This window comes from Gopherus evgoodei, chromosome 1 (assembly GCF_007399415.2).
Source record: "Gopherus evgoodei ecotype Sinaloan lineage chromosome 1, rGopEvg1_v1.p, whole genome shotgun sequence".
NCBI lineage: Eukaryota > Metazoa > Chordata > Testudines > Testudinidae > Gopherus > Gopherus evgoodei.
The window spans coordinates 11,938,046-11,965,707 of record NC_044322.1 but is presented as its reverse complement, the minus strand read 5'-3'; the positions used below and the strand labels follow the sequence as shown (position 1 = coordinate 11,965,707).

Below are 27,662 nucleotides of genomic sequence, written 5' to 3'. Positions count from 1 at the left end.
AGATTAATAGATTTTAAGACCAGAAGGCACCACGAAGTCTGGCCTTCTATGTGACACAAGCCAGAGAACCTCATCCACAGCTCAGAGCCTTGCAGGACAGCTTCACATGCATGTGTGTATACACCAGTCCTGGAACAGAAGTGGTCCCATCTTTCAAAACTCGGCCCAAACACCAATGCCCAGTTCGCAGGGAGCCAGCTGTATCTCAGGAACTGATTATACACCTCTACCCCGATATAATGCTGTCCTGGGGAGCCAAAAAATCTTACCGCATTATAGCGAACTGCTTTGATCCACCAGAGTGCGCAGCTGCGCCCCCCTCTCTCCCGCTGGAGCACTGCTTTGCCATGTTATATCCCAATTCGCCTTATATCGGGTCGCGTTATATCGGGGTAAAGGTGTAGTAAACTTAAGTCAAAAAGGAAACTCTCCTGCTGCTTTCCACACCTCCCCTAAAACAAACCGATTGCATCATAGAACAAACAACAAGCATTTCTTTAAAGATGAACAGTGCTTGCACCCTAAGAAAAAGAAAGTGGAAGTGATGGCAACACTACCTGGCGAATGTAGCCATATCCATTTTTTTTCCCCAGGTTTTTAGTATTGTCATTCATTTGTTTTCCATGTTGTAGGTTTTGAAGCCTGCTGGATTAAAGTACTTGGATCCAAACTTTTAAAGGGACCTCAACTGTGTCTCCATTCGTATATCGGTGCAGCTCTGTGTGTAATTTTTGAGCACTGTTTGTGTGCATGCGATTGGTAGAGTACAGGGACTACACATAGTTTGAAAAATAGACGCTTTAAAAAAACTCTTTAAAGCCACTGCACTGCAGTTTGAGGAGGGTGTGTGTTCTTTCCAGCATAGAGGGTAAAGATGCGACACGACAGCTTTCATTAAAGTCATGTTCTTTGCCCCTCTCATGATCAGGTTTTGAATGAGATCTTTGCTACGTACTTTATCTAAATTTGGGGAACATTTTGTGTCATTCCTCTGTGAAATGTCCCAGTTAGCTAAGACATGGGAACAGTTATTTGAACTAATGCCTAAAAACTGGTGTGCTGTCTTTCATCAGAAAGATTTGAGCTGCCATTGCTAATGTGGAGGCTTTATTGATTGATTTATTTTTTAATTTTTTTTAATAGTGATTTGATGAAAATCAAAACCAGGGAAACACAAAACTCCACTGAAAACAACACGTCATGTGGTAAATGCAGAGGAGTAGTGCTTAAGAGATCTCAGTTCTATTTGTGGTCCAACCATAAGCTGACAGTATGGCTTGAAGCAATTCACTTCTACTTCTATGCGCTGTGGTTTTGTCATCTGTAAAATAAGTATAATGCACAGGTGTGTTGTGAGGCTTAATTCATTAATGTATGTCAAGTGCTTAGAGGACCTGGGATGGCAGGTGTCTGTAGAAATGCAAAGAATAAGATTAATATTTATTTATTTATTTATTAGATTATATGAATATGCCTGGATCTGTGTCAAGCTGACCTGGGTGACCCTATATTAATTTTGTTTGGTACCCCCTTCAATGTCTTTATTCCCAATTCCTTGCACCAAGAGCAGAGCTGATGAAATTTGAACTGGAGAGAGCCAGACCTCTAGGTATGGTTGTGCTATTGTTCCAGGCCCGCTCTTCATCCTGCAGTGGGCGCAGGGCTCCATTTGCCCCTTGCCAATCACAGTGTGGGAGGCTGCTGCCTGATCTGACTGGCTGATGGCAGAGGTTTGGCGCTTCTGAGTCTCTGCTTGTCTAACCATATCAGACAGCAGCTTGTTTTTGGCTGTGTACAGAAGGAAGTATAATTCCACCTTGTCACATCAAGTATTGAAACAGCAGCCATCTGCTAAAGCCTCAAGCCACCCTTGCATTGCACGAGCAAATGGTTGAGGTGTATCTTTCCACATCTATAGTTATTGGTAGAGCTGATCAAAAATACTGTATTTTATGGAAATTATTTCAAATGAATTTTTCTGATTTTTTTTCCAACAAAAATCCCCCAAACCTGAAAAAATACATTGTTTTTTTTTTAAACTAAAAAAAAAAGGACTTTTTGTCGTCTGTCCCCATATCTCTACCCCCCACCCCCATGTCTGTTTTTCAGATGAAGGCAGGGTGGGGAGGGAGAAGAAGTTGAGAGAAAGCAAAACATTTTATTTTGCCCCAAGTTTTTTAAAACAAACATTCATCAAAAACGTTTGTTGTTTGTTTTTTTAAAAAAAGGCCATTTTTCATTTTGAAAGGAGTTTCAGATAAAGAATGTGCACCGGCTCCAGCCAGCAGCCCAGTTCTATCTTCTTTCCTGCCACTGACTTTCTTAGGATCAGTGGGTGCTCAGCTTCTATGGCAGCCTGGCTCTGTGTGCGTTGGCTCTGCCTGCTTGAACAAGCAACAGAGTATAGTGCTTTGTATCCTGAAAGGTCCCACAGCCTGTCATGATCCATAGCGTTGCTTAAAAGCAGCCTCCCCTGAGTTTAGAATGGCAGCCAGCTTGTTCCCAGCAGTTGAGGGAGAGGGAGTCTTGGCCTTGGACATTGGGACAAAATCCTCCATTTATGGAAAATGCCTGGGGAGCAGGTCGGCCCTCGGTGATAAAAGCCTCGCAAAATGAGCAAGGTCAGGTGAAATACAATGGAACTGTGTGAGAATGAGCATTTTTTTTCACGTCTCTTCGGCTTCCCCTTCCTCCAGAGAGGACAGCATGCTGAGAGAGCTCAGCCTCTGGTGCGTTCTCATCCTTATCTGCTGCTCCTACTCTCTATTGACGTCATGCCTTGCTTCCACCCTTGGATTGAAACACTTTTTAGGTTTTTGACTGACTTTTAAGAAAGGGCCTTTCATCTGGGAACAAACCAGGGGGGTGGAGGGTCAGCAAAGAGAACACTATCTTTGTAAGTCACGTTCTGTGTCCACTGACTCTTGTTTCAGAAAAGGATTTATTCCTCACTCAGCACAGGTTGCCTTCTGGCTCAGATCTGCCCTGAAGACCCATTGCAGTGATTCTCTTTGTGTTGGCAACGCACCTGCAACTTTGGGAGCACTACAGCAAAACAAATAAGCAGTAATAAATGTGTGTATGTGTGGTCTAGTAGCTCGCCCTGAGTCAGGACTCCTGGGTCCTATTCCCAGCCTCGTCCCTAACTTGCTGTGTGATAGTTATTAAACTGACTGTGTAAAATGGCTCAGAGGTGTATTTGCATAGTTCAGTGACACAAATACATCTTTAAAAAGAACAGGAGTACTTGTGGCACCTTAGAGACTAACGAATTTATTGTAGCGTAAGCTTTTGTGGGCTGCAGCTCACTTCATCAGATGCATGTAGTGGAAAATACAGAACAAAGATATATATATATGCACATGCACACACACACACAGGGAACATGAAACAATGGGTGTTACCATACACATTATAAGGAGAGTGATCAGTTAAGGTGAGCTGTTGTCAACAGGAGAGAAAAATAACTGTTTTTAGTGGTAATGAAAATGGCCCTTTTCCAGCACTTGACAAGGAGATATAAGGAACTGTAGAGGGGCGGGGCGGGGGAGAAGAGAGACGAGCATGGGGAAATGGTTTTATTTTGTGTAATGGCCCATCCACTCCATCTTTATTATTCCTGCAGAGCCCTCGCTGTGAGAAGGGGAGCTGGATCCTTTCCTTGCCCATGAGTGATTAGCAGAATTGTTAACTAAATTTGAATTGCAGCCTAAAAGTCCTCAATGGAGCTGGGTGGCTGAGACCAGGTCTACAGTGTTGCTGTGCTGGTTTAAAGGGATGCTTTTAAGCCAGTTTAAATTTATGTAGGTTTGGGCCTCTTACATTGGTTTAAACCTAGCTCTTACCAGTTTAGCATGCTCCTGAAATAGTTTTTTAAATCGACTTGAGTGAAACCATTGTAACTTCTACATGTAGACATGCCCTGAGAAAGGGAAGTGGGGATAGCCAGCCATCAGCCGCCTGCCTAGTCACCACGAAATGGGTCAAATGAGAGAGAACCAGGAGGATTTGAGCAGCAAGGGAAATAGAGTTGTTGGAGTGAAGAGAGATGGTCATTTCCCGCTGGGTCTTGGTTTCCCTTGGTCCTGGGAATATACACACAGATCAGACTTGACTAATGATCTCTGAGAACAGTACGAAGACATGGACCACAAGGGCTCAATCCTGCAAGGTGCTGAGTGCTCTGGCCTCAATCCAACAAAGCGCTTAGGCATGTGCTTCACTTGGAACATGTGAGTCGTTCCATTGACTTAGATGCGGCCAGTCATATGCCTACAGTTAAGCATGTGCCTCAGCACTTTGCTGGATCAGGGCCAGAGTGTTCAGCATCTTACAGGATGAAGCCCTACTTGATTTAACATGCTGTGCCTCAGGCTGTGTGCCTTGTGTGGTACAGTACAATGTTGGGCTCCCGACTGGGAGTGAATGAGAAGAGAAGTGAATGAAATCAAATGCCAGTTTTGGAGAGAGAGCAGTTTATTAAAGGTAGCACTGCACTCTGCCAGTGCTGTTTTCATTCAGATGGCGTCTGTTAGCTATGTGAACCGTCGACTCAGTCCTACTTTGTGTGAAATTGGCTACCCAGGGTCTTGTTTCAAAGCCTGTTTTGTGTTCTTGTAGTAGCATATATCAGGACAGTATTACAATCAATAATGCCCCAGCTGCCACGCTTTGGCACATATTAGGGTTTGTCTGGTATTCTCCACCCCCAACTCCCCACTCTCCACCCCACCCCCATTGCATCTCAGGACATAAAAGGGCCTGATTTTCAGAGGTGCTGAGAACCGTCAGCTCCCATTGACTTCAGTGGGGATTGAGGGTGCTCAGTACTCCTTGGGATTCTCCATCGCTGACCGTTTTTAAGTCAAGATTGGATCTTTTTCTAAAAGATCTGCTCTAGGAATTGTTTTGGGGAAGTTCTATGGCCTGTGTTATACTGGAGGTCAGACTGGATGATCACGGTTGTCCTCTCTGGCCTTGGAATCTGCGAATCTTATGAAAATTAAGCCCCTGATTTTCAAATGTCATTTTCAAACACTGTACTGTGATTAAAAAACTTGTGGCACTGAGTCTCAGAGACTGGGTCAGCTGGCTTAGGCTGTGGAGCTAAAAATAGGAGTGTAAACATTTCGGCTTGGGCTGGAGCCTGGGCTCTCAGAGCCGCCCCGCACATGAGGTCTCAGAATCTGGGCTTCATCTCAAGCCCAGCTGGTAATTGGGATAAAATACAGCACAGTTTTACAAAAATTAGATCGTGCCAGACCAATGTGAACTCTTTTGAAAAGAGAACTAACTGATTTTTTTTGACAAAGGAATTGCAGTAGTTTTAATCGACTTGGATTTCAGTAAGGATTTCAGACTTGATACTGTTCCACCTAGGAAATTATTAGTTAAACTGGAAAAGATGGGGGTTAATATGGAAAGTGGATAAGGAACTGGTTTAAAGAGGAGATTACAGTGGGTCATGCTGAAAGGTGAACTGTCAGGCTAGAGGGAGGGAACTAGTGGAGTTCCTCAGGGATCGGTCTTGGGACCAATCTTATTTAACATTTTTATAATGAGCTTGGCACAAAAAGTGGGAATGTGCTAATAAAATTTATGGATGATACAAAGTTGGGAGGTATTGCCAATATTGAGGAGAGCCGGAATACCATACAAGAAGATCTGGATGACCTTGAAAACTGAGTAATAGAAATGAGGTGAAATTTAACAGTGCAAAGTCATGCACTTAGCGACTAACAACAAGAACTTTTGCTATAAGCTGAGGACTTATCAATAGGAAGTGACAGAGGAGGAGAAAGACCTGGGTGTATTGGTTGATCACAGGATGACTATGATGCGGATGTGAAAAAGACTAATGCACTCCTAGGATGCATCAGGCAAAGTATGTCCAGTAGAGACAGAGAAGTCTCAATACCAATATACAAAGCACTAGTAAGACCTCATCTGGAATACTGTGTGCAATTCTAATCTCCCATGTTTAAAAAAGATGAATTTGAACTGGAACAGGTACAGAGAAGGGCTAGTAGGGTGATCCAAGGAATGGAAAACTACCTAATGAGAGGAGACTCAAAGAGCTTGGCTTGTTTAGCCTGACCAAAAGAAGGCTGAGTGGCGATATGATTGCTCTCTATAAATGCACCAGAGGAATAAATACCGGGGAGGAAGAGGAGTTATTTAAGTTAAGCACCAGTGTGGACACAAGAAAAAACAGATATAAACTGGCCATCAATAAATTTAGACTTGAAATTAGGTGAACGTTTCTAACCATCAGAGGAACAAATTTCTGGGCCAGCCTTTCAAGGGGATCTGTGTGGTGGCAAAAACCTAACTGGCTTCAAGACTGAGCTTGATAAGTTTATGGAGGGGGGATTGTATGATAAGACTGACTACAGTGGCATGTATCCAATCTGCAACTGCTAGCCGCAAATATTTCCAGTGGCCGGTGATGGGGTACTATATGGGGAGGGCTCTTTCATAGGGTGTCTGGCTGGTGGGTCTTGCCCACGTGCTCAGGATCTAACTGATCACCATATTTACAGTCTGAAAGGAATTTTCCTCCATGTCAAAGTGGCAGAGATGCTATGAGGCAGGGGGGTTCGCTTTCCTGTGCAGCATGGGGCATGGGTCACTTGCAGGTTTAAACTAGTGTAAATGGTGGATTCTCTGTAACTGTGCAGGAGGTCAGACTAGATAATCATAATGGTCCCTTCTGACCTAAAGTCTGTGAGTCTTTAAATCATGATTTGAGGATTTCATTAACTCAGCCAGAGGTTAGGAGTGAGTGGGTTTGGTTCTGTAGCCTGCAATTTGCAGTAGGTCAGAGTAGAGGATCACTGTGGCCACTTCTGACTTTAAAGTCTGAGTCTATGCTGCAATTTGATGTCTCTGCAGCCTGAGCCCCGCAAACCAGAATAAGCTAACCTGGGCCAGCGATGGCCATGCCAGGGGTCTTTTATTGCAGTGTAAACATACTCTACTGGTCTTAAGAGAACCAGGAATGTTAACAACTGTATGGTAGTGTCTAAGAATCCCAGCTGTGGATCAGTGTCTCGTGCTTGGGAGGAGCTCCCCGTAAACATACTCAAAGCTACTTCCCTATTCTCCTTCCAATGCCTCCTTAAAATTCTCCTTTGCTGTGATATGTTAGGCCACTCGTGTACTGTCTATCATGCTGACCAATATTGTCCTGTTTCCTTGTGCTCCTCCAGCTGTCTGTATCCATTTGTTGTCTCTTGTCTTATAAGTGATGAGCTAGAAAAATGATCTTTCCAACAGCATTATCATTTGTGTCATTCCTGGTAATCACTGGACAGTAGAAGGGCTCTTTCCTCCAAATAGTAACATGTAAACTTTTGCAATATGAAGATCAGAAGAGCTGACTGATCAATAACATGCATGTTCCTTTATTTGGACACGCTTTTGAGCCCTTTTAATTTTTTATGGTCTTAGTGTTTTTTTGTTTTTTTAACCTTCTGTTTATCAGAATTAACATGAACAGAAACTTTTGTGATCAGATTTTTATCAGCTGCACATTTTCTTTCAGTGTATATACCCTTTCAGTGTATATACATCCTCTTTCAGTGTATATATTGAGTTCGTCTCGGATTACATGCACAACTCCTGCACTTCACAGCTTGGTGTGAATATCAAGCAACTCTTAATCTCTACTAAGAGAGTTCAGGTTTTCCCATATGCTGCCTACCATTAAAGATAGTGGCAGATAAAGAATAAACTGAATGGCACAGCTAATCTAGACCCAGGCCACTGTCCGCGATCAGAGCTATTTTCTACTGAAGTGTGGGGGTAGAGGTGACAAGGCTGTTTAAGCCGCTGGGCTATTGCTGTGAAGCTCTCTCCTGAATTATCAGAGGGGTAGCCATGTTAGTCTGGATCTGTAAAAGCAGCAAAGAGTCCTTTGGCACCTTATAGACTAGCCGACGTTTTGGAGCATGGGCTTTCGTGGGTGAATACCCACTTCGTCGGATACATGCATCCGACGAAGTGGGTATTCACCCACGAAAACTCATGCTCCAAAACGTCGGCTAGTCTATTAGGTGCCACAGGACACTCTTTCCTGAATTATAACTTCCATGAATCTGGCAGTCTTCAGATCACAATGGAAAACTTGCTGCTTTGAATGTAACCTTGCCAAAATAAAAATAAGTTAAACTGAAAGGGGTTGAATTTCGGTAGGAAGATTTTTATGGAGAAAGATGGTGATCTGGAAGGCCCTCGGTTTCCATGCTAATGAGTGTGGCATAAGAGAGAATAGATTAAATAGATTCCATGGAAGGCTGTTGGGCAAGTGTCAAACAATTAGGAGACAAGTTTTGAGCACATCTAAGTTACATGATGCCTCAGATGGGTCTCTGGAAGTGGGGATTGAGCGTGGAACCTATGGATCTAAAAGGAGGAGTCTCTACTGCCTGAAATGAAAGATCCAGGTCTATTTATCTCAAAGGCTGTCGCAGATCTATAAACCTCTGTGGACCAGCCATTAGAGGGGGGTAGAGAGCCACAATGTGTAAGAGAAGGTTACAGCTATACTACAAAATATTTCCTGTCGCCACTAGCATCTGTTCAGCTGCATCAGTGATGGGAGCCCTCGGGTATACCAGACTGCAGTAGCTTGAGGCATTTTTACCACTACCATGTCAGTTAAACCTGCTGAAGAGCAGGTGTGAATAATGTGGTGGAACAATAGTGTCTGACAGCTGGAGCTTTGTCTGTCCTGAGCATTGTGATGTGCCAGCATGTCTCTGAGACCCTGGTCTGTTTCTGCAGTGTTAGCTCTCATTTACTAAGAAGAACGTGTCTATCACTAATGTGGATGGCAAAACCCATCCAAATGTCATATGTTATCTAAATGAGGCTGACTCAGTAGCAAAGAGGTGGGAACTGCCTCACTTATCTCAGTGTGTTAACTCTGAAGCATAATGATGGCAATTTTAAATGACAGTGCTGATAACTGTTTCACTGCTGATCAGTTTAACAGAAAAGTCCCAGTTGCTCTGGGATTGTGGGAGGAAAATGGGATTGTAGATGTAACTTGGATAGAGACTACCCATCTCTGCTCCCAGTCCAGAATCCTCTTAACCTTGTCTCTAAACTGCATCTTGTTTCTTTTTGCATTGCAGTGCATTTACACAGGTGTTCACCTTCGGCCCAACCTTTCGAGCCGAAAACTCTCAAAGTCGCCGGCACCTGGCAGAGTTCTACATGGTAGAAGCAGAGATGTCTTTTACTGAAAGCCTCCAGGACATCATTCAGGTGGGTACCAGTTTCTGTGTGATTTTCAAGGTATTGGAGCCGTCTCCTCCATTCGCTGTGTTCAGCCTCGGGGGCAGTGGAATTGAACCTCCTATCACCTACTGTAATCTTTCTAGATAAATCAGGAGTTGTGTTGAAGGCAGCTAAGCATTTAAATTCTCTTTGGGCAGAGGAATGGCCATTGAAGGGAAATGAGGAAGGATTTGAGAAAAGGGCTGATCCAGTGTGCTTTGTGTGAGCCATTGGATAAAGAGAGATTTCTACGACATGCTTCAGGACTGCGCTCATTTTTAATACAAAGGAACAATCTGCAAAGATTACTGTTCCCAGCATGTAATATTCCACCTTGATTTTAGCAGAAGGCTGAAACATGTAATCACTGCTGGTCTTACCTGTGTACTAAAGCTGAGATAAGAGCCATTTTGCACAAACAGATGCCACCCTCTGGCTCTCAGAAAGCACAGTTTACACGTCGCTGTCCTAGCTGTCCTGAGGGCCCCACCTCCTGGGGCTTGTGGGGAAGAGTCAGTCCAGAGGAAACAGAGAATTAGAATCTTTCAGGTTTCAGAGTAGCAGCCATGTTAGTCTGTATCCAAAAAAGAACAGGAGTACTTGTGGCACTTTAGAAACTAACAAATTTATTTGAGCATAAGCTTTTGTGGGCTACAGCCCACTTCATCGGACGCATGCAGTGGAAAATACAGTAGGAAGATACATATATATATATATATACACACAGAGCATAGAGAAAATGAAACAATGGATGTTACCATACAAACTCTAACAAGAATGATCAGTTAAGGTGAGCTATTACCAGCAGAGGAGAGAGAACCTTTTTGTAGTGATAATCAAAATGGTCCATCTGCAGCAGTTGAGGAACACTTAGGGGGGGAATAAACATCGGGAAATACTTTTACTTTGTGTAATGACCCATCCACTCCCAGTCGTTATTCAAGCCTAATTTAATGGCATCCATGTTGCAAATTAATTCCAATTCAGCAGTGTCTTGTTGGAGTCTGTTTTTGAAGTTTTTTATTGTAATATTGTGACTTTTAGGTCTGTAATCAAGTGACCAGGGAGATTGAAGTGTTCTCTGTCTGGTTTTATATGTTACTATTCTTGGCACCTGATTTGTATCCATTTATTCTTTTACTAGAGACTATCTGGTTTGGCCAATGTACATGGCGGAGGGACATTGCTGGCACATGATGGCATATATCACATTGGTAGATATGCAAGTGAACGAGCCTCTGATAGTGTAGCTGATGTGATTAGATCCTATGATGGTGTCCCCTGAATAGATATGTGGACAGAGTTGGCAACGGGCTTTGTTGCAAGGATAGATTCCTGGGTTAGTGTTTTTGTTGTGTGGTCTGTGGTTGCTGGTGAGTATGTGCTTCAAGTTGGGGGGCTGTCTGTAAGCAAGGACTGGCCTGTCTTCCAAGATCTGTGAGAGTGATGGATCGTCCTTCAGGATAGGTTGTACTTCCTGAATTGGAACTGCTATATTGGAATTAATTTGCAAAAGGGACACCATTAAATTAGGCTTGAATAAAGACTGGGAGTGGTTGGGTCATTACACAAAGTAAAAGTATTTCCCAATGTTTATTCCTTCCCCCCCCCCCCGCCCCGTGTTCCTCACACCTTCTTGTGAACTGCTGCAAATGAACCATTTTGATTACCACTAGAAAAAGTTGTTTTTTTTTCTCCTGCTGGTAATAGCTCACCTTAACTCTCACTGTCATTAGAGTGTGTATGGTAACACCCATTGTTTCATGGTGTGTGTGTGTGTGTGTGTGTGTGTATCTTCTTACTGTATTTTCCACTGCATGCGTCACGAAAGCTTATGCTCAAATAAATTTGCTAGTCTCTAAGGTGCCGCAAGTACTCCTGGTCTTTTTATAGAATCTTTCAGAATTTCTCAGGTTCTGCAATTCAAAACTAGTTCAGAGTTCTGAAAGGTTTATGGGTTTTGCTCTGTTTAGGGGGAAGAAAAGAACTTTGCCCCTTTGACTTTGAGAATTTTTGTTGTTAAATGTCTTGCAAAATCCTAATTTCTCTGGGTTCTCCCCTTCCCCCTCAATCTCTGACCACCATCATCAACTGTGAGAGAAATAATTCTTCCTATCACAGTGGTTTATTCTACAAGTCACATTCTGGATTGCAAAATACTTATTCTTGTAATGGTCTTATTTAAAGAAGTAGTGTTCCTGTTTCTTGAAATCACTGGACAAGCCATTAAAAAATATCTGACAGCTGCACTAAGACCTCAGTTAAGTTTCTGTTTCTCCATAAGTCTTTAGAGAAACTGATCTAAATTCAACACCCTTACATGGCTCAGTACACCGTGCAGCTTTTCTGTTGAAAGTTTGTTGTCACTGAGTTTAGTGCTTTACAAAAGATGCCCAGTTGAAAGCCCTGGCGACTGATGGCCAAATTTGCATGTGTGGGTGTTTCAGGTTAGGTTTCTAAATCCATGTCTTGGTACCAAAATACAAACAGTCTGATTTTTCTGAAGTGTGGACTACCTGAACCTTCCCTTAACACCAGTGGGGAGTTTTGGATGCTGAGTTCTATTGAAAATCAAGCCATTTGTTTAGGGGCATAAGCATGAATACACAAGCCTTACTTCAGGCTCCCACATGTGAAAAGTTGGCCTAAGTCCTGGCACTGCCCTGCTGCCATTGAGGCTGACCTCTTACCCAGATGGGCTGTGTGTATGCGTGTGCGTGTGTGTGTGTGTGTTTGTGTGTAAGAAAAGTTCGAGATCTTTGCCCATTCTGTCCTTGACCTCTTTAATACAAGCAACAAGGGCTAGTTATTTCCAGCACAGGAGTGGTGGCTTTGGGGCTGTAGACGCCTGCCCGCTAGGAAACAGACTGAAATGGCAAAATTTATTTCGCATAGACCACCGATAGCTCATACCACTTTTCATTCAGTATCACCCAGGATGTGATTGTTTTTTTTTACTGTCATCCTAAAATAAAAGGTACTGTGTTGCATTAGACAGTCCCCAGAGCCATTCCACAATGTTACCAACTCTTGTGATTTTTATCCCCCGTCTTGTGGTACGCAGTGTCTTTTCTTAAAGCCCCAGCTGCGGGAGTCATATGATTACATGAGACTTTTAGCAAAAGAGTCTGTGCTTGTGAGAGCACACTGCCCACCAGCACCTGGCATGGAGCTCAAGGTCCATGAGTCCTCAGTTCCCCTGCTGGTGCAAAGCATCACTGGTAAAGCATCCCATCCTTTGCTAATGCTGGTCCACATAGGAGATTACAACCTACTACTGCTGTCAGTTACTCCATTAACTCAAGTGGCAGAGGTCTATGCAGTGCATATAAAGGTTCCAAACCTGCTGATGATGCATATGGTTGTTAATATGATACCACATGATGGAATATTTCAGTTTGTTTTTATAAAATCCAACTCAATTGCACACACAAAAACGACATAAAAAGAACATTATTAGGGTTGCAAAGTCAAACACTCATTAATTAGGAAATGCCAGAATTAAGGTTGCCTGTGCAACCTTAATTTAACCCACTTGTGCATAGGCATTATGATAGTCTTTAATTACATGGTCACATAATATTTTCCCACAGGACCCCTGCCTCATTCAGTGCATGTGGTGGCTGGTGCTTTGGGAGTGAATCAGTGCTATATAGTAGGGAGGCTGTTGTTTGCCTCATTTGTTACAGAAGTTGGAAGGTGCATAATGAATGAGACAGGGCATTGCAGGAAGAGAAAGGACAGTCTTGTAGTTAAGGCAACTGAGTTCTGCCCTGAAGAATTAGATTCAATTCCTGCCTCTGCAACAGAGTTTCCGTGAGATGCCAGACAAACCACTTCAATCACACTTTTCACAGGTGGTCCCTAATTCTGTGTTCTTCTTTTTCTGGGGGCCTAGCTTGAGACACCTGGGGTCTGATGTTTAGAAGTGCAGAGCACTCACAGCTGCAATTGAAGTCAATGGGAGCTGTGCTTTGAACAAATAAAGTGATATGTTATGCTAAGTACACTGAAAAATCATAACCTGGGTATCTCAAATTGGACATCCAGAATTAGTGGATACTTTTGATCTTAAGTTCTATGTGCCTCAGTTCCCCATCTGTAAAATGGGGGTGGTAATATGCCTCTCCTCACAAGGGGTGTAGTAATAATTAATGTTTGTGAACTACTCAGATAACATAATGGTGAGCATCATAAATAAGCCCTGGAGGAAATTAATAATTCTGTCTTCAGGGCAGGGTTTGAATAGTATGTAGTAAATAAGGCTGCGGCCTAGGAGAAAACAAACTATTAAATAGCTCCTCATTAAGTGAGCACTGTTCATCCTGTGCACTTAATGAGGCAGAGGTCTTGTGGAAAAAAATAGTATGTAATGATGTAATTAAAGATCATTATGCATATGCACAAGGGGGCTGAGTTAAAGTTGCATGGGCAACTTCAATTTGGGCACTTCCTAACTTGATTGCTTGGCTTTGCAACCTTAATAATGTGCTTTTAATGTAAGTTTTGTGTTTGTCATTAGGAAATACATCTTTGTCAACACAATGAGAAATATTCTCTTTGCAGCTGTTTCACTGACAAATTATTTCTGTTGGTCCTTTGGAGCAATTGTTTCTTGAGGCAAACATTTCCTGTACAAAAATTGTGAGAGCGCTCAACTGGGATCCCAGAGTTGGTTTCCAGGGTGATATTTGCCTACGACAGTGTTCAGTTACATCATTCACTTGCAACAGACCAATGTAGACAGCCGGTTGACACCGCTGACTGCTCTGTTGTGACACACCATGAGCACAGCCCTTGCTCTCTAGAAATTTAGCTCCTTACGCAACAGCTATGCATACAGCAGTGGTGAGCGAGTGTCTGACATGAGTCTGACCATTTTGTGAGAGCAAGCATGAAGAGGAGAGGAATATCAGTGCATGAAAACTCGGGTGAATCATGACAAGTGCATGACATTGCTTGAACATGTAGCAGCCTGCAATCAACCAAAGACTACATCATTGTCATTGGGCACGATTCAGGGTGAATGTGTAGACAAATAGTCCCATTCGGGAGCGTATCAGTGACTGTGCCTTATGCTGACAGCAGAGATGCTGACACATTCTCCTCCATTGCACAGGAGCCCTGTTGTCTCAAACCTCCAATTTTGTTGCAAATGCAGTGCTGCTTTGTTGAAATATCTGCTGTTTTCACTTCAGGTGTATTCTTAGATTGGGGATATAGGAAGTCACAAGCAGAGTACCACAAAGTTAAGGTCTGAGCTCAGAATCCTAACTGGAGACCTTCAAGAAGTGCTCCAGCAAAATCAGGAAAGGCCTGCTGAGACTTTTAACGTTTAAAAAGAAAAAAGCAGGAAAAAAATTGAGGGTGGAGGATGGGAAAATTACTCCACCACCACCACCTCGCTGATCCCTGTCCTAAAGAGAACAGACAAAAAAAAATTTCCTTTGCAGGTCACACTTCTTCCAGGAGGCCTATAAACCTGGCCCCTCCACTCCATCCCATCACCAAACTACTAACAGAAATGAAATTAACAAGGCATTGGCTATACTCCTCTACTTGCTTTTGTGATATCCTATTTCCCATCCCTCCATCTTGTCCAGTTAAAATTGTAACCTTGTTGGTACATCTTCACTGCAAAGGAAGGTTTTATTGCAGCATGGATAGGCATGCTGGCTTGAATCTAGGTAGCAGGGTAACAGCAGTAGTGTGTACATGGTGGTGCGGGCTTCACTACGGGCTAGCAGCCTGTGTATGCTCTCAAGGTCACTGACAGGCTTGTGGCTTGGGTTGCTAGCTCATGCTACCACTTCTTGACTCCTATTGTTACCTGTGCTAACTGGATTAAAGCTAGCACAGGTAGCCCTACCTGTGGTATAATCACACCTTCACTTTGCAGTGAAGACATGCCTCTTTGGGGAAGAGATCTTTCATCTTGATTTTGCCTTATAAAGTACCTTGGAAGTGCATATATAAATAAGAGTAACTGCAGTCGGGAAGAGAAAATGGGTGAACCACATGGTTTTGGTTTTGCCAAAATAAAACCTCAGTCTCAAGCTGGAAATATTTCTCAGCTTGTTTTTTCCCAGACCACCCACTTTTTTTTTTCCTACAAGAAGAAAGCTGCGTATGTTGGTTGCTGTGGGAACCTAATTTTTACTTTAGCACAAAGCAAAAACAAAAAATAGTCCCACTTAAACAAAATAAAGTTTTGGTTTCAAGTACCAGATGGTACTTTCATTTCCTAGAAAGAGGAAGCTTAATGTAGAATCCCTTCCTCGCTGCCTGTTTGAAACTGGGCTGTTGTAATTATCAATGAATGTTTCTAATTTCATTTGCATAAGCCTTTTTCTAGCTAGTTTAAAGAGGCTACAAAGTCAACTGCTGGGTCCCTTGCTGCTCAATCAGTTCAACTGCAGGAACGTTGGCTTTAATGTATCCAGTGTAGGTGTAATGGTAACGGTCTTCATTTACATGTGGTAGGGCCTTTCAGCCATTTGGATTTGCAGACACTTTATAAACTGGAGGACAAGTTCTGTTGTTTATATCCAGGCATCCCCGTTACCTTCCATGGAGTTGTACAGATGTAACGGAGAGTAGTGTTTAGCCCTGTAGGAATCCATTTACCCACTGAGACAAATACACTCACCTCTTGCAACAACTATTTCATAATGCACAGCAACACTTCTTCAGTTCGTGACAGGAGGTGAAGAATACCTTCTCCAGTTGAGACTAGCTGGAGAACTTGGACAGAGTGCCTAAAAGCTGGTCTATACTGTGATTCCAATCCCCGTTTAAACCTGCTTTAGCTGAACTGGTTTTAAATCCCATTAGGATTTTGGAAGGGAATTTCCCCAGTGTGGAGAGGCCCTAGAAGAGGTTTTTGGAGCTATGTGTTCATCCTCCCTGAAACCTGTGTATACCACACACACCTCGGCTCTGCTGCAAGCCTGTATACATCCCACAAGCCCATGCTTCCTCAGGTTCTACTGACTGGGAATTGCTGCACCTCAAATGTTCAGTTAGTCACTGCTGGGCTAGCCAATGGCTACTAGTAATCTGGAGTAAATAATAGATTCAGGCCACATCTGGACTCTGCTTCTGAGGGCACAATCACCACTTGTGATCTGAGAGAATGCCTCAGAATGTGTTAAAACCTCCCTTTTATTGGGAGGTGCAAAGCTTTAGTCCCAGCTTCAGCTGAGCTGCAGCCTGACTGCACCATTCCATCCCTGACACAGGCCTGCAGAGTTTGGCTGCTGCTGTGAATTAGAAAGATAAAGCAGGAGGCGTAGCAAATGTTCACACTCCATCGGTATCACATTCTCCTCTGCATGTATCACAGAAGAACAAAACCCCAAAGGAAGGATATGCTTGTGATTGGTGCACTGGGCTGGGACTCAGGAGCTTTGAGTTCAGTTGCCCACTCTACCACAGACTCCCTAGGCATGTCTACGCTACAAAATTAGGTCAATTTAATATAAGTCGATTTTTTAGAAATCAATTTGATACAGTCCATTGTATGCGTCCCTGCTAAGTGCATTAAGTCGGCGGTGTGCATCCACAGTACTGAGGCTATTGTCGACTTTCGGAGCATTGCACTGTGGTAGCTATCCCACAGTTCCCACAGTCTCCGCCACCCATTGGAATTCTGGGTTGAGCCCCCAGTGCCTGATTGGGCAAAAAATCGTTTCTCACCTTTTTCCTGGGTTACCAGTGCAGATGCCATACCACAGCAAGCATGGAGCCTGCTCAGCTCACTCTCACCATATGTCTCCTGGGTGCTGCTGGCAGATGTGGTACTGCAGTACTACACAGCGGCATCCCCTTGCCTTGCCTTGCCTCGTCATCGTCCCGTGGGTGCTCCTGGCCGACCTCGGTTAGGTTGGCTGGGGTGCCTGGGCAGACATGGGTGCTCCTGGCTGGCCTTGATGAGGTCTGTCGGGGGTGCCTGGACAAAAATGGGAGTGACTCCGGGTCACTCTCTTCTTTGAGTTTTGTCCAATGGAGATTCATTCCTGCCTGGAGTATCATGCCAGCTGGAGGCTTCTGCCTCAGGCTGCTCTTCCAGTTGGCAGCACCGTGCCTACCCCAGCCTACCCCTTGCTCCATGGCTCATGAAGCCTGGACAGTAGTAAGGAACAGTTCAGCTATAGGCTGAGCAAGTGCAGCATGGTGGTAGAATGTGCCTTTGGATGTTTTAAAGCTCGCTGGCGCAGTTTACTGACTCGGTTAGACCTCAGCAAAACCAATATTACCGTCGTTCTTACTGCTTGCTGTGTGCTCCACAATATCTGTGAGAGTAAGGGGGAGATGTTTACAGTAGGGTGGGAGGTTGAGGCAAATCACCTGGCCGCTGATTACGTGCAGCCAGACACCAGGGTTGTTATAAGAGCACAATAGGGAGCGCTGTGCATCAGAGAAGCTTTGAAAAGCAGTTTCATGACTGGCCAGGCTACGGTGTGAAAGTTTTGTTTGTTTCTCCTTTATGAAAACCCGCCCCCTTGGTTCACTCTACTTTCCTATAAGCTAACCGCCCTCCCCTCCCCCCTTTGATCTCCATTTGCAGAGGCAATAAAGTAATTGTTGTTTCAAATTCATGCATTCTTTGTGAATTTGTCACACAAATGTGGGGATAATTGCCCAGGTAGCCAGGGAGGAGGAGGGAAGCATAGGGGTGGGGTAGTTGTAGGAGCACCCCCTAGAATGGCATGCAGCTCATCATAGAAGTGGCATGTCTGGGCTTCTGATCCAGAGCGGCCGTTTGCCTCTCTGGTTCTTTGGTAGGCTTCCCTGAGCTTCTTAAGTTTCACGCGGCACTGCTGCAGGTCCCTGTTATAACTTCTGTCCTTCATGTCCTTGGAGATTTTTTTTCAAATATTCTGGCATTTCGTCTTTTGGAACGGAGTTCAGATAGCACAGATTCGTCTCCCCATACAGCGATCAGATGCAGTACCTCCCATTTGGTCCATGCTGAAGCTTTTTTGCGATTCTGGGACTCCATGGTCACCTGTGCTGATGGTCCATGGTCACCATGCTGGCCAAACAGAAAATGAAATTCAAAAGTTCACAGGGCTTTTCCTGTCTACCTGGCCAGTGCATCTGAGTTGAGAGTGCTGTCCAGAGTGGTCACAATGGAGCACTCTGGGATAGCTTCCGGAGGCCAATACTGTCGAATTGCGCCCACAGTACCCCAAATTCGACCCAGCAGGGTCAATTTCCGCAATAATCCTCTTGTCGGGGAGGAGTACAGAAATCGATTTTAAAAGCCCTTTAAGTCGACAGAAATGGCTTCGTCATGTGGTTGAGTGGAGGGTTAAATTGATCTAACGCTGCTAAATTCAACCTAAACTCGTAGTGTGGACCAGTGCCTGTGTCGTGCTGGGCAAGTCTCTTCAGCCTAGTTCCTGAAATGTATTTAGGCACCTAGCTCTTATTGAAATACCTTTGTGGCTATGTCTCTTAGTCTCTCTGTGCCTCTCCTCCTTGTCTGTAAAATTGGAATAATGTTTCTTTTCTCCTACCTTCTGTCTGTTTGGCTTGTAAGCTCTTCAGGGCAGAAACTGTCTCTTACTATATGATTGTACAGTGCCTTGCACAGTGGGGTCCTGATGTTGGATGGGTCCTCTGAATGCTACCTTATTACAAATCATCATAACAAAGCAGAAAAAGAACTGTTCATTAAAGGGCAAACACCCCATATGAACTAGCCCGAGACCAACAAATACAGGAGGTAACAACTTTTCTTTGCTGCTGACCTGGGTTGCTGTTTGAATGTTTTAAATATGTATTTTTCATTGCAAATACTTAAGAATATCAGGTCATCAGCAGGGAGTGGCTCTCAAAGCCCATGCCTTGGCCACTTGAGCTAAAAGATTTAAGCTCTTTAGCAGGAACAAGCTGATAGCTCTTATGTAGCCCAGCCACTAGAGGGGGACAAAGACACTCTTGACCTGCATGTAACTCGTTTTATGTGTAGCCTAGGATATGTAGGTGGTCTCAATTTTCGTGCTGTTCTGTGTTTTCCCTGTTAGGTTATGGAGGATCTTTTCAAGACGGTGACAAGCATCGTGCTCTCTAAATGTCCTCAAGATGTTGAGCTTTTTCATAAATACATATCTCCTGCCCAAAAGGTAATAAACATGAGAGAACAAACTGCAACCCGCCTATATCTTGCAAACTCTCTTGGCAGTGTGTAGGCCTGAATCTAACAGAGCTCTCTTGTGTTACCCATTAAGAGTAGGTTTACATTTTTATTTTTTTTTGTCTTTTGTTTTAACCAAGGGCAGGTTAGAACAGATGCTGAAGAACAAATTCGTAACGTGAGTACTATTTTTGATTGCTGGCATATGACATGCTGCTGTTGGTTGAGCTCCTTGATAGTTATTTTCCCCCATCCCCTTGTCATGCCACTGATTATTAATTCTGCACAATGTCTTTTAAAGGCACTAATTGCAGTTCCCTACCTGGAGTTAAGCTGTGCTCTTTGCCCCGGGAATGGTTACCGTCTCCCTAACCACTTTGCATGTGTGTTGCATCTGTTTCTCCTTCCCTTTGTTTTTGTCTTCCCAGATGCTTTGGCACAGGGACCGTCTTCCTGACGGTATTTGTCTGTGCCATGCCTACCCACTCTCTGGGCACTACTGCAAAATAAATTATTATTCACAGGCTTTAGCCATGCCCCTTTAAACTGTGATATGCTCCTCTTTCCTCAAAATCCCTGCTGTCCTGTATTAGCTCTATAGCCCTGGACTGCTTTTAGATAAGAGAGGACTTCAGTCCCCATTCTGGGCCTCCAAGCATCTTCTTTTTGCTCCACTCTCATCTGAGCGCTTGACTTCTGGTGGCTGTCCATTCATTCTGCCAATCCATACCAGGATGCCCACGCACAACTCTCTCAGGTGTTGCACTTAAGCTAGCCTGCCACATCCATGCTTGATGACAATGGATTTGTGATTTATAACTTTCAATGTTATTTTCATCTGCACAAGCACCACAAAATGTTGCTGAGAAGTGCAGTGTGTGTGTGTGAGAGAGAACCATGAGTCACATTTGAGCTATGGGCCACTTTCAAAAGCTTCAGGTAGCAAAAGTTCGGTGAGTTTCCAGCCAAGTTATTGTGGAATCCCATAACCCAAGCACATGAACAGCATATTCCTCACTGACTATTTATTTCAGAAAGCTTTAATGTATTATTGAATCCTTGCAGATCTTTTTTAGGGAGGTTGGTCTAGAACTGGGTTTTGCCGGTGATACACAGAGATTTGATTATTGTTACCAGGCTAATTTAGTTTTCCCGGGGATGACTTGTTTATGTTGTTAGAGCCTGATATGTGGAAAATCCATCATGCAGCTTCCTTAGGCCTGGGCTATATTAGCGGGGGGCGGGGCGGGGTCGAACTAAGTTACACAACTTCAGCTACGTTATTCGCATAGCTAAAGTTGAAGTATCTTAGTTCGACTTACCTGGCCGTCCTCACAGCGGCGAGTCAACTACCATCACTCCCCTGTCAACTCTGCTTACTCCTCCTGCTGAGGTGGAGTACGGGCGTTGATTTGCAGATCGATTTATTGTGTCCAGACGAGACACGATAAATCAATCCCCGATACATCGAACACCACCCGCCCATCCAGCGTATCCTTAGTTTGATTTTGATTTCCAGTCACATTTTTGCAGGTTGCAAAGAAGACCCTGGGACAGATTCTTCACTCTGTTATCCCAGTTTGCTCTGCCAATTGCTCTATTGATTTACAGTGGTGGCGAATCTGGTGCCAGAATTGCCTTTCTGTGGACACAGACATGTCGATGAAAATAAATCTGGCATTTTACAATGTGACAATCGTAACTCTTCTGTTAATGCAAGCTTTTCATGGCATGATCTGTCCTCCTGTAGAGTATTGTGTTGAGCACATGGTTGGTGGTAGGCTGATGGGAGTTCCTTTCACCCTGAAGAGCTCCCATGTACTTTTACAGACTAGATTTCAAGGGAATCACTTCAGTCCTACACGATATGCAGCCACCTCTAGGGTGGAACATGAAGTCCGTTTAACGGTGTGTTGTAGCACTATAAAAGCAGCCTCTTATGAAATGAAGGCAGGCAGAACATAATCCTCCAACTGGAATTTGTCTGGGCCACTGGGACTAACCCACCTCCCATCTCCACCCGACTCTTGATAAGAGTGTTGTGTGATTTTTTGATCTCTGCAAGTGCTCATTGTTAAGGCATCATGTCTGGTAAAGCAGTAAGCAGCGCCTAGGTTCAGTGACTAACTCAGTGAGAAACCTACAATCTATTAAGTTACCAGGAGCTCTTCCTGTGATATTCTAGGGCTCCTTTAGGAAAAAGATTTCCATCAAAAGTACATAAGAGTTGACCTTGCTTAGCTTGAGAAATCTGAGATCACAACCCAAGGTGGCATGGCTGTAGTGTCCCTTTCGTTTTCCCATGCAGTGCTTAGGAAGAGACCCTTTTGGTACTCTCATTTGCAGTGTCAAATGCTTAGTTTTTTCTGTTACAGAATTCCCTATACTGAAGCAGTGGAGATTTTAAAGCGAGCTCCTCAGACATTCACTTTCCAACCAAAGGTGAGTGGGTACCCTGGCTGTGAGAGAGCCACAGCCTGGTTCCTGCTTCTGTGGGGTGAGTGTGCAGAATGGTCTCCATTTCTAAATCCAAGGGAAGCCTCACTTCTCTCTTTCTGATGTTGCAACAAAGTTGTTAGTTCACACAGTCCTTTTGTGTCATTGCACGGTTGCAAACCAGCCATAATCCAGTGTAACCACCATAGCTTGGAAGATGAAGCGTGGAATAATTTAGGAAACAAGTTGTTACAAGAGGGAAGTGTGCGTAGTGAAGCTCTTAAGCAATGACTTAAGGGAGAGAGGTGGCACAATACCAGTAGATTGTAAGCCCTTTGCAGAAGGAGCTGTTCCTGCCTGTGTGCATGGACAGTGATTAGTGCATTGTGTATACTTCAGGAACACATCATAACTATCTAAAAGGCGAGAGGAATTTAGGTCGTACCAAGGGATTAACTAGGAATAATGAAGTAAAACTGAGTCAAAGCACTGTTTTGCCTAGATAGGTAATGGAAGTCCTTTGTTCTTCTAAAAGACTATTGTAGCTAAGGAGAAAGCAGTTTACAAATTACAGTATTCCTAAAACTCCTCCTTCATCCCTGTTTCTAACAGATGCCACAGTAGGCAAAGTCCTCACTTGACCATTTCTAATCCCACATACATAGTCATTAGTCTTAACAGTCCTCTGTCCACTGCTTTGAGGGTAAGTCTGGCTGGGCCCACCTTCAGAGCAGATAGCCCAAGATAACAGATAATTTATTCTTACAAAATTAGGCTCAGAGTTTAATACAGAGTTGTAAATCCTGTCTCCGGATACAGCTGTCTGTCATACTAGCAGTTACCCCCAAAAAATCATGCATGGCTCCTGCTCCTGCTGCAATGGATGCGGGTATACCTGATGGTCTCTTGCAGGGGACATTGGGTTTTCCTAAGCGAGAGGCTGCAGAGGTGGTGTGGCATGCACCAGGGTGCGTCTGAGAAAGGAGAGAAGAGACAGGGAACAGGATGGGTACAAGCAGTGCTTGGATAAATTCACTTTAGGTGGTTGCTAAAAATTGACCAGGTTTGTTGGGGTCAGGGGGAAACCTTTGTCCAGGTTGTCTGTTCATTTAGACAACATAACGATCTGCTCTAGTTCAAGCACAAGTTACTGGGAGAGATGCAGGGATTCCTGGGTGGGATTCTCTGGCCCATGTTATGCAGGAGGTCAGACAGGATGATCAGCTTGATCCTGTCTGGCCTTAAAAATCTGTGAAACTTACGTTAGTGCAGTTTGCCTACTAGATTTTTCCACATTCTAGAGACCCTGTGAAAGGCAGAGCCCTTCCTAGTATCCAGCCTTTGAATATGGTGCATATCCACTGTGTGGGGTCTTACTGTGTCTTCTAAAGTACACACACTGCACTGCTGCAGGGTCCAAATTCCCATGCTCTCCATGTTGTTGTCTTTACAGTGGGGCCGTGATCTCCAAACTGAGCATGAGAAATACCTGGTGAAGCACTGCGGTGAGGTTCCTGTGTTTGTGGTTAACTACCCATATGATCTCAAACCTTTCTACATGCGGGACAATGAAGATGGACCTCAACACACAGTAAGTCTGTGTGTGTGCATCTCCATACTTTTTGGACACGCGCCCTGTCCTCCCTTATCCTACCGAGCAATAGATTATCATCATTCTGGTCTCCAGGCAGAAACAAGAGATAAGATACATCAATCAGCTGCAACAGTTAAGACCCAGTCCAGAACCTTTCCTTCCTTTAGAGAGAGATCCAAAACAGGAGAGAATCCAGTCGGTCAAGAGAAGAATGGAAGGCCTAGGTCTTTGGAAGGCAGTCAGTTAGGTTTGCTGTAGTCAGTTTCTTTTTAAGGGAAGTTCAAACATAAAATAAGGTAACAAGTATTTTTAAGAGGAGCCTCTTTAATGACAACCAGTGCCCATAGTATTCCATGGCATTGTTCTCCTGCCTTCCAAGCCCAGCCTGTGGGTATTTTATCCTCCTTCCAGCAGATGGGGACAGGAAATAAACTCCTTTTGGGTACATGCTTTCAGCAAGGGGTCCCTGTGCTATGTGACTCCAGGCACTGTGTCTGGAGGAATTCCTCTGTGCCTTCGACAGTTCAGGCATATCTGCGTTTGCCTGCCTCCCCACAGCTTGCTCTTGGGTTCTTTGTACCCCTTGGGGCGTGGCCACACACAAACTTACATCAAAATAACTGAATTGGTTTCATTTCACATGGATTGTTATTTTGGTACAGACACTTTTATGTCAGAACAAAAGGGGCCTACTTTGATTTGATTTTGGTATCAGTCTGGTATTTTTTACCCTCGCTGGCAGATGGCTGCTGCCTTTAGTGACCCTGCCCCTCTGCAAAATGCATTCCGCAAGTGCGAGGTAACAAAATGAAACATTTGCTGCTGCTCTAAACAATCACGGCTGGAGAAGCTCTTCTGGAGTGTGTATATATTTACATAAGTGGTATCCTAGACTCAACAGCGGAAGCTTGAGTCGCAGTTGTAGTGACTGGATGAGAGAGCCCTCCCCACCTGGCAAGAGGGAGCAGCATTTGGGAAAGGGTCTGTGAGGACCCCTGAAGAAGCCCATGTTTCCTCAGTGTGCTTCTTTGTCCCCCTCTAGTAACTGGAGCACAGGAGTTCATGAGTCAGCTACAGTCTTTGGCTAACAGAGCTGGGTTTTTTAGCTTAGGCAGTAGAGGCTCCTGCTTTTCTATCCAGAGGTTCGGGTTCGATCTCTTCTTCCAGTGACCAGCCAGAATATGTCTTCTGTGGAAGGTGTAACTTCCAGCTCCAGGAGACATACCTACTCTAGTTTTGATCAAGTTAGCACCCATAGAAGTGTAGCTACCCCGACTACATGTTTCAGACAGGATCATACTCAGGGTGGCTAGTGGCTTGCATCGCCATAGCTACCCTTTTATTTTTTAGCACGCTAGCTTGATCAGAATTAGTGCAGCTTTGTCGTCTTGATCTGGAAATTACACCAAAGCTCAAGTGTAGATGTACCTTAGATCCTGATCTGTTGTACACCATGTAAGCTATAGCATCTGTTACCTTGTGCTAGTCACTATGATGTGCTGCTGCCAGTGAGTTAGATCACTTTCTATGTACTTGCATAGGGTCCCTCTCCATAGTATCGGAGCACGTCACAAACAGGAATGAGTTTAACCTCCCAGGAGCCCTGAGATTACTGTTGGACTGCACAGTTAAATGGCATGATTCAGTTTATAGTTCTCTTTCCCCTAAGGTTGCAGCCGTTGATCTTCTGGTACCAGGAACAGGGGAGTTATGTGGCGGCAGTCTGAGAGAGGAGCGACTGCATTTTCTGCAATCACGCTTAGAGAGGTATGGAGAAACCCTATGGCTGATTACTAGCAGTAGCTTAGGAACAGTCTGGCAAGGGAGTGTGTCAGAGGCCACTGGAGTTTGGTGGGGGAAGGAGTAGATGTACAGACAGTAGATGATCTGTTATGTTTATTGGCTTTGAAGAATCTGTTAATCAACTATTTATCTACTAAGCAAAATATGGCTGTATCCCAAATGATGACTTGCTTCTGGGGTAAATATACCAAGTGCCTCTTTGTATCATCTCACCACAGAAAAACGTTGCATGCTACTCAGAGAGGACCTTGCCTATCACATGGGCTCCAAGGAAGCTATCGGTAATTGTTAGGGCTGTCAAGCGATTAAAAATATTAATCGTGCTGTTAAACAATAATTGAATACCATTTATTTCAATATTTTGGCTGTTTTCTACATTTTCAAATACACATTTCAAATATACATTTTCATTTACAACACAGAATACAAAGTGTACGGTGCTCACTTTATATTTAGTTTTGATTACAAGTATTTGCACTGTAAAAAAAAAACAAAAGAAATAGCATTTTTCAGTTCACCTTATACAAGTACTGTAGTGCAATCTCTTTATCATGAAAGTTGAACTTACAAATGTAGAATTATGTAAAAAAACAAACAAACTGCATTTAAAAATAAAATAATGTAAAATTTTAGAGCCTGCAACTCCACTCAGTCTTACTTCTTGTTCAGCCAGTCAGTCAGACAAATAAGCTTGTTTACAATGTCTCCTGAAAGTGTGAACAGACATTCTCATGGTACTGTTGTAGCTGGTGTCACAAGATATTTACGTGCCAGATGCACTAAGATTCATATGTCGCTTCATGCTTCAGCCACCATTCCAGAAGACGAGTTCATTGATAACAATCCAAAGCAGTGTGGACCGACGCATGTTCGTTTTCATTATTTGAGTGAGATGCCACTAGCAGAAGATTGATTTTTCTTTTTTGGTGGTTTGGGTTCTGTAGTTTCCGCATCGGACTGTTGCTCTTTTAAGATTTCTGAAAGCATGCTTCACACCTTATCCCTCTCAGATTTTGGAAGGCACTTCAGATTCTTAAACCTTGAGTTGAGTGCTGTAGCCATCTTTAGAAATCTCACATTGGTACCTTCTTTGCATTCTGTGAAATCTGCGGTGAAAGTGTTCTTAAAATGAACCACATGTACTGGGTCATCATCCGAGACTGCCATAACATGACATATATGGCAGAATGCAGGTAACACAGAGAAGGGGACATACCATTCTTCCGCAAGGAGTTCAGTCACATATTTAATTAAAGTATTATTTTTTTAACAAGCGTCATCAGCATGCAAGCACATCCTCTGGAATGGTGGCTGAAGCATGAAGGGGCATACGAATGTTTAGCATATGCCACATAAATACCTTGCAATGCTGGCTACAAAAGTGCCATGCAAATTCCTGTTCTCACTTTCTGGTGACATTATAAATAAGAAGTGGGCAGCATTATCTCCTGTAAATGTAAACAAATTTGTTTGTCTTAGCTATAGACTGAACAAGAAGTGGGACTGAGTGGACTTGTAGGCTCTGAAGTTTTACATTGTTTTGTTTTTGAGTGCAGTTACATAACAAGAAGAAATCTAATTTGTAAATGCACTTTCACAACAAAGAAATTGCACTGCAGTCAGTACTTGTGAGGTGAATTGAAAAATACAGTACTATTTCTTTTATCATTTTAACAGTGCAAATATTTGTAATAAATAATATACACTTTGATTTCAATTACAACACAGAATACAATATATATGAAAATGTAGAAAAACATCCAAAATATTTAATAAATTTCAATTGGTATTCTATTGTTTAATGGTGCAATTAAAACTGTGATTAATCATGATTACTCTTTTTGAGTTAATCTCATGAGTTAACTGCGATTAAACGACAGCCGTAGTAATTGTGTCTGGCACCTGGACTCCCTCCTTAGGCCTTGTCCCCACTCACCAACATGGTAATTCACCACCAGTAGTAGCTAAGCTGGAAGCTGTAGTGTAGACAGGGCGTGGGTCTCTTTGTTACAGTGTTGTCTAACCCTAAGGAACCACACTGCAGTGAATTACAGCTATGAGCTTTGCTAGTGTAGATGCAGCCTCAGTGCTGACGTTTCAGAAAGTGTTGTTGTGCACTAAGAGACATTGATAAGTTAATTGGGAAGTGAAAACCATGTTAGTTTGTCACAGATTTCTGCTCTTTGACTCCATCCCAACCCAATCCCCTGGCCTGTAGCAGTCTGTGTGATTTCAAGGTGCTTTGAAGTCAGCCTGAAGGAGTGCTGTCTCCAATTATCAACGTTGCCACTGAGGCTGCAGTCCTGTGATTCTGCAGGGGGAAAGTCCTCTTCACGGAGTTAAGCTCAGATCCTCTCTCCATTTCAGTGGATCCTTTGCAGACCTCAGCCCTGCCCCTTT

At 43.6% G+C, this 27,662-nt stretch overlaps 1 protein-coding gene across 1 annotated transcript in view; it reads left to right on the top strand.

Moving 5' to 3' along the window:
• Positions 1–27,662, top strand: part of NARS2 (asparaginyl-tRNA synthetase 2, mitochondrial) — a 78,292-nt gene that overhangs the window by 38,707 nt on the left and 11,923 nt on the right. The window contains exons 7-12 of the mRNA XM_030558292.1: positions 9,141–9,273; positions 19,320–19,418; positions 19,570–19,607; positions 21,805–21,871; positions 23,319–23,456; positions 25,129–25,226. Coding sequence (XP_030414152.1) covers positions 9,141–9,273; positions 19,320–19,418; positions 19,570–19,607; positions 21,805–21,871; positions 23,319–23,456; positions 25,129–25,226 — 573 coding nt within the window. The remainder of the gene's footprint in view (positions 1–9,140; positions 9,274–19,319; positions 19,419–19,569; positions 19,608–21,804; positions 21,872–23,318; positions 23,457–25,128; positions 25,227–27,662) is intronic.